Here is a 12,626-nt window from a genome sequence, read left to right on the forward strand (position 1 = left end):
GCAATTATCTAATAAATATAATTTGCCTAGATTTCATTTTTTTAGATACTTACAGGTTAGGCATTTTTTTAAGTACGGTACTTCCTACATTTCCAAATTTTGTGTCTTCAGATATTTTGGAGAGTTTGTTTGAATTAAACCCTTTTCAAAAAGGGCTTATATCAAAACTTTATAATATAATTATGAAGATACGTTCAGTGCCCCTTGATAAGACCAAAAATGATTGGGAAAGAGAGCTCAATCTTATTATTCCTATTGAGAATTGGGATAGAATTCTTCAATTAGTTAATACATCATCTATATGTGCCAAACATTCATTAATACAATTTAAGGTTGTACATAGGGCCCATATGTCCAAGGATAAATTAGCTCATTTTTATTCTTATATAAACCCTATTTGTGACAGATGTCAATTGGAAATCGCGTCTTTAACTCATATGTTTTGGTCATGTCCGCTTTTGAAAAAATATTGGAAAGATATTTTTGATATTATCTCTGCGGTACTGAACATCGATTTACAACCCCATCCTATTACCGCAATTTTTGGTTTACCGATGATGGACTCACTTCATTTATCTCCTTCCGCCTGTCAAATGATTGCTTTTCTCACTTCGATGGCTAGAAGATCTATTTTGTTGAATTGGAAGGAAATTAATCCTCCCACTGTAGTTCATTGGCTTTCTCAAACTATGTTGTTTAAATTTTGAAAAAATTAGAAGTGGTGTATTCGATACTTCTATTAAATTTGAAAAGATATGGAGACCATTTATTCAATATTTTCATATGATGTAATACGACCCTGTTCCAAGCTTATTGGTTTTTTCAGCTTTAATCGTATTTATGTTGAGAGGATCGGAGTTGACGACATTGATGTCTATGTATTCTTGTGAGATATTATAAACAGCCCTTTTTTTCCTCTCTTTTTTAGTTTTTCTTTTTTTTTCTTTTTTTGCTTCCTTTTTTTTCCTTAGATACTAGATTAGTAGGTTAGTCAACTTTGCATATATATATATTTTTTTCTTTTTTTATATTATATATTATGAAATATCTAGATTTACCTTGTTCATATATATACTATATGGTTCATGTTTCGGGAAAACTTATTTATACTGTATTCATTGCTTATGTATTCTTTCATGTGTAATGGGAATTTGTATGTTTGTAATCCCTTTATTAATATATAAATTGTATTTTGTTCATAATATTATTAATATTAATAAAAAGATTGAAAAAGAAAGAAAGAAAAGAAAGCAAGAGGAGAAATTGCTGGAACTTGGATTTTGTATTTTCATTAAGTTGGAAACACTGGATTTGAACTTTGGATATTCACCTTGAGACTGTGCCTGAAATTCTACTACATTATGGTCATAACTTCATATCAGATCCTTAACCACAAGATTTCTTACTAATCTTTCCTCATTGCATGTGACAAAATCTAAAGTAGCCTGTTTCCAAATAGGTTTCATAATCTGGTAGGCTAAGAAGTATGCATTCCACAAATTCTTCTTCTTCAATACCCTTGCCAATTTAGTTTGTCCCATCAATACACAAATTAAAAACACTTGGTAATTGTATCCCTTCATGCGTGTCTTCGAGAGTTCTCATTTGTATTTTGCCCCATCGGGTGGCTATTACTTGGGAGCTTTTGACTGCTGTCCCCATGTCTTTTTTTTCTTCTTTATTCAATATTCACACCGAACAATCCCATATCTCTGCCCGCAGCATCGAAATTGTGACCAGCACCTGCTTTGTTTCTTCCTTCATAAACAATGCTACGTCCTTTCCTTTCCTTTGTGACCTATTCTTTTACAACATGACAACGTGGAATAGTGAGTGATTTGTCCTTGTCACCCAGCAAACATGTCGGCTTAAAAGCTATTAGAACAGCATTTAGCTAGCTAGATTGCTAAGGTGCCTTTAGAAAGGCCCTCATTTTTGTTCTTAAATAATAGTATTGTGACCAGCACTGCTCTTGTGTGAAGGTGCATTTGTGGGATTACGGTGGAAAGTTCCATTTCATTTATTGCTACATTGTAGCTTGGGTTATACAGTTATTCACTTCTGTATTTGTGGGTCACCCTAAATGTAACCGGGGTGTGTGATGGTCACCTCCCCCGTCTGTATGAGACTGGTTGGGTTTACTCTCCGGGTCGTGGCGCCCGGTCTGTTTTGTGTTTATCACAACAAAATGGTTAATGAGTTGAGTTAATGAGCTTCCCGATTTGTCATTATAAACCAAATGCTCCCCATAGTATCATTAATTTTAAAAAGAAAGCATTGCCAATAATTCCACAAAGACACAAGCATGATTTAATCAACTACCAAAGATTCTTCTCAGGGGCTAGTCCTCTCCTTTCAAACCTAATGATTTTTTGAAGAAATCTGTTACTTCATTTTGGTTTTGTTATAGTAATTTTATCAGTTCTGGCTCTCTTATGTTTGGAGCAGGGAGAGAAGGGATCTGATCCCAAAGTCAAATACTGGATGCAATTACAAAACTTTATATTAAATGAACATCATATACTGAAAGGTACCCGTGGCAAATTCACTGATTGTGAACAATTCAAGATTGAACAGTGGAAAGACCACTAGAAGAAACAAAAACTTATTTTATTTATCTTAAGTTATCAATATACTGTGATATGTGAAGATTTTTAAAACTTACCTTTAGTCCACGTGATCCTTGAAAACCCCTGTCACCTGGTGGGCCAGCACACTTACACGAGACACCGCAACACACTCTCTCTGCAATGTTGTCCTATTAAAACAATACACGGTTTAAGCATTTAATAGGATGACCGCACTAACATCTTCTGGAATCAAAGAAAATTTGGAACCAAACTGTTGATCTTACAAGTTCTTCTGCCAGTTCATATTCTAAATCATGTTGGTTGATAGAAAGGTGTCTCCTGTATCTAAATCCACGTCCAAATTCCAACAAAGAAAGATCTTCAGATCCAGACATTTTTTCCAAAGATACCAGGATCAAAGAATGCACTTTTCCTGTTAGACACATGGGATAACAGGAACAAAAGATTGTTTGCTGTTGTTAAACCGAATAGAAGTATTTTCACATTTTCGCAGCTTAACTGTCAAGATTCCCCAGAACTTACTAATGTTTAAATAGTTATACCTCTATGGCATGTCAGGATGAGTGAATTAAATTACTGTTTTGTAGAAAGCAAAAGTAGTGCCATGTTTGATCTCCTAGTAGCCAAATAACCTGATTGTGAAGCTGTATCTCAACGGCAAGTTACGGTGAAAAATTATCCTGCTTTTGGTTAAAAGCATTTCTCATCTAAGATTGCTGCTTCATCCCCTTAACAAATACGGTGCTTAAATTCATGCATAAATATTACAAATTAGGAGGCTCTGTGATATACCATTTACTGAATTATTAGCAGCCCAATTCTCCAGAGAACTTAAGAATATTTTTCTTCTGAAGCAGAAGAGTGCCAAGAGTTCTAAGTTTTCAGTAACAAAATTGAAACTTCTAAATAAGAGACAAAATATTATACCTTCCTTCCTTAGAGTGTCAGAATATCTCTTTAATAAAGAAAAGTCTTCGTCTATGCCATCAGTAAAATGGATAATGGCCTTTAAGGGGAAATAAACAAAACTCACATTTTAAGATTAAATGGTATTCTGATTAAATTTGACTTTACATATATTGTTTAAATCCTAAAATCAATAAGCAAGATAACAATGCCCTTGATTACACTAAGTAAGTCATCAGAGCTAAAAATTCAAAGTAAATAATTACACAGAATATAATTAAAATTTTGGACAAACTAGTGAAGGTGGCCTTTGGCATGCATGCCTGCATCAGAAAAGGCACTGGAGTACTCAGGTTGGATATCATATTACACATGTACAGGATGTTAATGAGACTGTATCTGAAATACTGCATGCAATTCTGTACACTTTAATGTAATAAAGAAGAGATTAAGCGAGAGAGTGAAAAAAGGTTTAGTGCTGAAGTGCTGGGACTGGAAGGCTTGAATTATGGGGACAGACTGGATAGGCTGTTTTTCCTTGAGTGATGGAGGCTGAGGGGTGATCTTATAGAGATTTATAAAATCATGAGGTGTAAATAAGGTAGATAGTTACAGTCTTTCCCAGAGGTTATTCCAGTCTAAAACTGGAGGGTGTAGGCTTAAGATGAGTGGGAAAAAACTTAATGAGACCTGAAGGGCAAGTTTTTAGTGACATTATAGGGTATGAAGCTGCCAGAGAAAGTGGTAGAAACAGGTGAAATTTATAGAATTAGAATCAGGATTATTACCATTGACATAAGTTAGGAAATTTGATGCTTTGTGGCAGCAGTACATTTAAAAAAATACTGTTAAAATAAAAACAAATACAGTGCAGAAGAAGAATAATGAGGTAGTGTTCATGGACCATTCAGTAATCTGATGGTGGCAGGGGAGAAGCTGTTCCTAAAACGTTACAGTGTTTTACAGACATTTGAATAGATTCGTGGATAGGAAAGGCTCAAGGGGAAATGGGTCAAATTTGGGTAAAGGCTCTTTGGTCAGCTTGTATAAGGTGGATCAAAGGGCTTGTTTCTGTGATGTGTAACTGAGTGACTTGTCGGATGCAAATTGGTTTTGGTCTACATGACAGAGATGACATGCCATCCCAGGAATAACACTGAACAAAATATGAACGAAGCAGCACCAGACACAGTCTGGCTTTGGTGGATACAATTTTAGCAGCTTTTTTGTATTGATGACCGACAATCCTTTAGATTCATCTGAATGCTTTCTGCTCGGGGCCGCCCTCATCGTAGCTTGTTATGAGTGTGCATCCATTCCATCATTAGTAAACTAAATTAAATTCACAAGCCATTGTGTTGAACGTTAGTAGTCTGATCATGTCATCGTTTAGCTACATACCTATTGTATATGGTGAAAATGGTGCACCGCAGATCATGGTGACACGAATTCCACCAATGGGAGTAGAAATAATTGAAGACATAGAACAAAAATAGACCTGATGGTGGTGTATTGACCTGATAAAGGTCTATTGACCTGAGAGAGGTGTATTGACCTAATGGAGGTGTATAAGATGATGAGAGGCATTGATTGTGTGGATAGTCAGAGGCTTTTTCCCAGGGCTGAAATGGATAACACGAGAGGCCACAGTTTTAAGGTGCTTGGAGGTAGGTATGGAGGAGATGTCAGAGGTAATTTTTTTTATGCAGAGAGTGGTGAGTGCATGGAATGGGCTGCTGGCGACAGTGGTGGAGGCGGATATGATAGGGTCTTTTAAGAGACTCCTGGATAGGTACATGGAGCTTAGAAAAATAGAGAGCTATGGGTAACCGTAGATAATTTCTAAAATAAGTATATGTTCGGCACAGCATTGTGGGCCAAAGGGCCTGTATTGTGCTCTAGGTTTTCTATGTTTCTATGAAAACATGAAATACTATTTCACTATTTAAAAATATGTAGCAACATTACAGAAGTAGAATATCGACCTTTATCAGTTAACATTTGCAAACTGCCATTAATAATGATTTATTTTTAAATGAAATCTGAAAATGAAAATGTAAAATCTAAAAGCTTTACCTTTACTCGGCCAGAACTAGCAGATTGAAATACATCACTGTATGCAGTTAAGGTTCTTGTTCCCAAGAGAGTTGGACCAGAAGCTGCTAATCTGATGAAATCAGTGATTAATTCAGGTCGATATGACACCAAGTCATTGGTACGAATTTGTCCATCTTCTCCAAGAGTTACGAGTGCTATTTTTACAGAGGGTTGCTGTGTTCCAGTGCAGCTAATAGGCCTCAACTGTGAGATTCTGTACAAAATATCTCCTACTTTGCTTCTAAAACCTGGCTCCTGTTCAAATACATTAGCCGAGCTGACATCAAAGCCCAATAAAACATCAACGTCGCATTCTGTGGAGAACAAAATAATTTATAAAATGATACTTAAATTGGAGGATAGAAAATTAAGAACGTGTGAGTACCCTGTGCCACCAGAGCATTACATCACCCCAAACCTAATCTGCTCTACAACAGTAACTAAAAAATTGAGATTTCTTGCAGAGATTTCAATTTGCTTAGGTATATTCATCTGCTGTGTGAAAGTTCTGATAATTCCTCAATGTGACTGGTCAATATTTTCTGTATTTTCTGCTAAAAGGAGAAAATTCTTTTGTGAAACGGCTTGAAATCCTCTCCCAGATAAGAAGTTGCAAGATTTTTCCTTCAAATAAATATGTTATTGCACAACAAAGATTCACCATGGGGAAAAAGGTCAAATTTTTACACTTTCTTGCCACTTTTCTAAGAGTCATTTCTTAACATTGCAAATCTGACCTATCCTAGCATGCATCTCAAAACAAAATTTTTTACCATAATAAATATGCAAACAGCACAGGCAAACGAAATGTTATTGCTAGATATATCTGGGCAAACCCAGTTAAAAATTTGTATTCTTCATGGAGATCACATTTCATTCTTTTAACCTCCAGAGAGCACACATCCAGGATGCCCCTCTATTTGATGATTGGTGAAACAATGCCTCTATCACTTTTACGGAGACCAGAACGTGTGCACAGAATTCCAGGTGCTGGCCATTTGTTTTCCTAATTGATTACTCTTAACTGCAGATTCCGGATGCTGGAGCAATAAACATCTGCAATTCTTTCACTCCAGCCCCTCAGCCCTTCACAACTGCTGTTCAGCCCCGTAAAGTCCTCCAGCAGGTTGCTGCTCTCTCTTCCTAAGATTTTAAATGTTGTGCAAAACATACCAAGGGTTCATGAAAAAAAGAAAATAGTTTTAAATGTAGAATGTAGTAATGATTCAAGTACCATTGACTGGCATTAGTCACACTGCACTTGGAGTATTGTGAGCAGTTTTGGGCCCCTTATCTAGGAAAGGATCTGTTGGCATTGGAGAGGGTCTGCAGAAGATTCGCAAGAATAATTCTGGGAAGGGAAGGGTTAATGTATGACTTGCGTTTGATGGTTCTAGACATAGTCACTGGAGTTTAGAAGAATGAAGGGGATTTCATTGAAATACATTGACTATTGAAAGGCCGAAATGGAGTGGATGTGGAGTTGATGTTTTCTATAGTGGAGGTGTCTAGGACCAGAGGGCACAGCATCAGAATAGAAGAATGGCCTTTTAACACAGAGGTGCTAAAGGAATGTTGGAAAATCTGGACTGTGCATGGAATACCAGTTGGACAGTGCATTACAAGATTACCCCTTCTCCCATTTGTTGAGGGCACTGCACCCAGAAAGGTAAAATATTTTACCTCACAGTAATAGCTTTTGATTTGTTTATATCCTGCCCCAAAGTAAAAACTTTGTCATTACCTTTTATATCAATGCCGATTGGACAGAGCGGACCATCAATGAGGTCAGTTGTGGTCAGCAAGACTTGTTCAGTTAGTTCAGAAAGTTTGTTCAAGTCAGACACTCTGAATACACCAGGTAATTCACTCGCTATTTGGTTGATTTCTTCTTCGCGCGCCCTCTGCATTCCCACAGTGATGATTTTTATGCCAGCATTCTTTACCTCTTTTGCAGCTGCTATTGCATTATCATTAGACTTTCCACCAATCAGAAGGAAAACAATTTGTGGGACTCCTTCTTCAATCCTACTCCCTGCTGATTTGACAAATTGTGTATTTTTAGCAAAGCGCAAGGCTGCTCCTATGTTCAAGATTCTGCCTCCCTTGAACTGTATATTTTCAATAGCCTTAAGAACATCTTCTCTTGTTCTGAATGAGTTGAGAAAGAATTCATTAATGGCATCGGAATTGTACTGGACAACTCCCACCTGGATTGATCCATCACCAATGTAGATAGCGTCAACAATGCCGGAAATAAACTCAGTGAGGCGAGGGAAGTTTTGCCTTCCAATATTAATGGAGCCATCCAGCAGAAATACAATGTCAGCTTTTTTCTGTGGCAAAACTTGAAAAAAAGAAGGAAGAGATTAAAATTTGAAAATTAAAACGTTAATGTTTGTCACTATGCATGATAGATTTTCAAACTATATGAATTTATTTGCAGTTGACAATTAAGTGCCATGAATCATGCTGCTTAAAGTTTACCTTCTGTCTCTGCACAGTTTCTTACCTATTGTCCATAGATGTCAAGTTTATTTGGCTGGGTATCTGATGCACAAGGTGTGTTTTATTATGTATCATGCACAAATATCCAGTTTTTCATTCATGCAAGAACCTAGATAACTTCTGTGAACAGGCACTCCATGAAGTATGATAGTAAGATCTAATTTGTTCTCATCAGATACCTTTGCTACTGCATTCCTTTCTGAACACTATCTGTTGTACCTCTTGGTTGACAGGCAGCAAAAGAATTTTATGTATTATTTGATTGACAATGTGCATCACAAAAAATGATTTCTTTACTCACAACATGCATGACATTTATAATAACATATACTTTGCAGATAACATATTAAAACTAAAAGCACCGAACTTCCAATCTGCTCATTATGTAATAAAGTATTTTTTCCTGTTACTCAACGTGAGCCACCCTCTCTTTCAACGCTGTTAACTGACAAATGTATGAAGTGAAAAGGCTATGTCACTTAAAGGCTTTCTACAGCTTTGGTAAAAAAAAACAACTTAATGTTAGCATTAGATGGAAGACAGACAAATACAAGAAAGAAAATGCTGAATGCAACTAAACCCAAGATTAGTCATAAACAGCAGAGGAGCAAATATATCAAGAGATAAAAGAGGTGCCTATTAAACACTGCTGATCATTAAAAGTTTTCTTAAGTTGCCACAATCTACAAAATATGACCGAAAATAAAGATCCCTAATGAAGTTTGCTCAGTTTTATTTTGCTTGAAGCAAAGGTAATTTATGCTTTAGTACTTAAATTCGAAGAATTGATTTGTAAATACAAAATCATCATGGATTAAAATAACCCCCATCGAATCAAATTGTTGAATATTTTGCTAATAGGAAAGCCTATCCTTTTCAATAATATAGCAAGACTGTATACAGTTCTGAATTCACTTTTTGACATATTATAAACCAGAGGGTGGTGTATCTGTGGAATTCATTGCCGCAGAAGGCTGAGGAAGCCAAGTCATTAGGTATGTGTAAAATGGAAGTTGATAGGTTCTTGGTTAATAAGAGTGTCAAAGGATATGGGGAGAAGACAGGAGAATAAGGTAGAGAGGGGAAATAAATCGGCCATGATGGAATAGCGGAGTAGAGTCAACAAACCAAATAATCTAATTCTGTTCCTTTGTTTTATGGTCTTATAAAAATAACACAACCTTCAGTTCTTGTTATTTTAGTGACAGTGTTAATGTAGTGGAAACTGATTAATGTCTACGTTGCAACATCAAACAGAAAATCAACTATTATTAGCGACGGTGATTCCTAGCCTTTGATACACACCTTGAGTGGGAGGCTCTGGTGTTTCAAAATTTATGGGATCTTCCATCTGCAAACGAAGTTTCAAAGGATCTTGCACACGTTTAAGGTCCTGGAAGCCACTTATTACATAGGTACCATAATTAACTGTTACAATTTCTCCAAGTTCTCTTTCATCTACATTCTTTGCCCCTATACCAAAAACATTGATCTTAGAATTGCGTAATGTCCCTAAGTGTTGCTGGAAACTGTCACTGGATTCTCCACCATTAATGAGTATCAGGTATTGGAGTGCTCCTTCATTTTGTCTACCTCCAGCCTGCCTGGTGAAATGGTTTTTCAAGACAAAGTCCAAACCTATTCCGGTGTTAAGTGGTGAACCTCCTTTTGGCCTAATTCGTCTGATAGCATTTTGAAGGGTATTTAAATTTGTGTATTGCTTCAATTGGAACTCGGTTTTTGGATTGTTGCTGTATTGGACCAGACCAACACGAACTTTGTTGGATCCAATATCAAGACTATTAATTATATTCAGGATAAAATCACGTATATGGGCAAAATCTTTAGAGTCAACATTGCTAGATCCATCAATCAAGAACACAATGTCCTTCTTGTTAGGGTCGACACCTGTAAAAGAATTGTACACATTATTTGGTTGGCAATGTGCATCACAAAAAAAATGTTGATGGCTTTACTCACAATATCTGTAATAATATATATTTTGTAATTTAGCTTCAGGAAATTACTGACATTGGTATTTTTATGTGCATAGAGCAAACATATTCTCTAGACAGTTCCCCATGTGTAGTTGCCACTAAAATTTAGGAAAAGTGAGCACTCTTCTGCATATTATTATTATTTTCAAGGAACTACAAAATTATATCAATATCTGCAAGGAAGATACTGAATGTTGGCAAAATTCACATGGAAAAAGTCAAAAATCTCAGCTGCTAGTAGCAAGATCTGCAAGCCACAACAGAATAGAGGGCTAAATGATTTTATCAATAGAAAAGTTGTAAAGGGAAACAACAGGTTGCACCTCAGAAATGCATCCTTATCACACTACATCCCAAGGCAATTTACAGGTGAGCCTAGCAGATAAAATGTGATGCTGAATTAGATAGGGGGCACCATGCTATAACAGTTAGCGCCATGCTATTACAGCTCAGGGTGTTGGATTTCAGAGTTCAATTCCGACACTGTCAGTAGGAAGTTTTTCTGGGTGTTCTGCTTTCCTCCCACCGTCCAAGGACATGCTGTGTGGTAGGTTAATTAGTCATTGTGGATTATCCTGTGATTAGTCTGGAGTGGGTTATTGGGCATTGTGGCTCGTTGAGCTGGAAGGGCCATCTCCACACTGCATCATTAAATAAAAATGAATAAAATATACTGAGAGGTATTAGATGAACAAAGCCTACAAAGTAAAGTGAATTCAATATCAAGGCATGTACTGTATATGTTACCAGACTACCTTGAGATTATGTGTGTTCGGCAAGCTTTGCTTCATCAGATAGGGGACAAGTACAACAGTTGGTTTGTTAAATTACAACTCGACAAAACTTTAGTAGAAACAAAACCTGGGAAACTGTGTGTATTTCCGGTTGTGAAACTATAGGAGAGTTGTGATTAAGCCAGAAAGAGTACAGAAAAGTTTCACAAGGATGTTTCCAGGACTGGAATGCTTGAGAAATACAGATAAACTGGATAGGTTGGACCGCTTTCCTGAAATGAAGGAGGCTAAGTGGCATTTTATCCAGGTTAGGGGTGTCTAAAATGGGAAGCCACAGTTTTAAGATAAGATTTAAAGAGGATCTGAGAAGCAAGTTTTCCACACAGAGGATCGTGGGTAGATGGAATCAGCTACACGATGAAATGCTGGAAATGTTAAAGGTTTAAAGGAATACAGGCCAAATACAGGGAAACAGGACTAGCTTGTTCAGCATGGATGAGTTGGGCTAAAGGGCCTGTTTCTATTCTGAATAACTCTACAAGAGTAAGAAAGAAGTGAGGGAGTATTCTTTTCTGCAGAAAGTACATCTGAACAGCAATGGCAGTTATTAAATGTCCTCAAGTCAAGTGGATATGCAGACTAAGGTGAGTGTTAAATGGTTGTGCTTATCAAAAAAAACACTTCCTTTGATATCTGCCAGGTTGGATTAGTAAACTGAGTGTCAGTACAACACTCAAAGCAATGAAGCCAGGAGGCTCTGAGAGGAGTCAAAGCATAGATCAACTGCTGAGGATCTACAGGTGGACATAGAAAGGTTGCAGACTGGAAGAGTTGAAATTCCTAGGAAGAGGGTGAAAAGTAATAGTGAACATAGGAAGGGTATTACTGGGGTGTGGTTTGTCAACATTCAATGAGTAGGGCAAATATTTGATGAAAACTCTGTGCTTGGAGGGTCTCAGGGTCTAATGTTAAGAATGAGACAAGAAAGCAGTATGGTTTTCATAGAAACATAGAAAACCTACAGCACAATACAAGCCCTTCGGCTCACAAATCTGTGCCGAACATATCCCTACATTAGAACTACCTAGGCTTACCGATAGACCTCTATTTTTCTAAGCTTCCTGTATCCATCCAGGACTCTTTTAAAAGACCCTATCATTTCCGCCTCCACCATCATCGCCGGTATTCCACACCACACTCTGCGTAAAAAAAACTTACCCCTGACATCTCCTCTGAACCTGCTTCCAAGCACCTTAAAACTATGCCCTCTCATGCCAGCCATTTCAGCCCTGGGAAAAAGCCTCTGACTATCCACATGATCAATGCCTCTCATTATTTTGTACACCTCTATCAGGTCACCTCTCATCCTCCGTCACTCCAAGGAGAAAAGGCCGAGTTCACTCAACCTATTTTCATAAGGCATGCTCCCCAATCCAGGCAACATCCTTGTAAATCTCCTCTGCACCCTTTCTATAGTTTCCACATCCTTCCTGTAGTGAGGCAACCAGAACTGAGCACAGTACTCCAAGTGGGGTACTTTTCATCTTCACACTGCCTACTTTCACCATTAGTTCAAGTATGATTATGCTCAAATCTCTTGCCTATGCTGAAACTTAACAGTTCTATTATTTTCCAGAAGGACAAAACAATATCCTATTTCAAGTTGCTCAAAAATACTATAGCCCATTACCAGTCCAATGTTAAGTTCCCTGACCTCTTATTTTGACAATTTAAAGTGAATCTTTTTCTTCCTTTAGAACTCATCCCCGCTTACTTTAACCATCTCTATCTTC

The 12,626-nt window shown here is 37.1% G+C and overlaps 1 protein-coding gene across 1 annotated transcript in view; it reads right to left on the bottom strand.

Annotated features, from left to right (window-relative positions):
* LOC140728284 (collagen alpha-3(VI) chain-like) overlaps positions 1-12,626 on the bottom strand; it is a 188,464-nt gene that overhangs the window by 80,693 nt on the left and 95,145 nt on the right. The window contains exons 16-21 of the mRNA XM_073046784.1: positions 9,408-10,010; positions 7,339-7,941; positions 5,574-5,908; positions 3,519-3,597; positions 2,855-3,003; positions 2,666-2,758 (exon numbers count right to left, since the gene is read on the bottom strand). Coding sequence (XP_072902885.1) covers positions 2,666-2,758; positions 2,855-3,003; positions 3,519-3,597; positions 5,574-5,908; positions 7,339-7,941; positions 9,408-10,010 — 1,862 coding nt within the window. The remainder of the gene's footprint in view (positions 1-2,665; positions 2,759-2,854; positions 3,004-3,518; positions 3,598-5,573; positions 5,909-7,338; positions 7,942-9,407; positions 10,011-12,626) is intronic.

The sequence above is a fragment of the Hemitrygon akajei genome, chromosome 5 (genome assembly GCF_048418815.1).
Source record: "Hemitrygon akajei chromosome 5, sHemAka1.3, whole genome shotgun sequence".
NCBI classification, from domain to species: Eukaryota; Metazoa; Chordata; class Chondrichthyes; order Myliobatiformes; family Dasyatidae; genus Hemitrygon; species Hemitrygon akajei.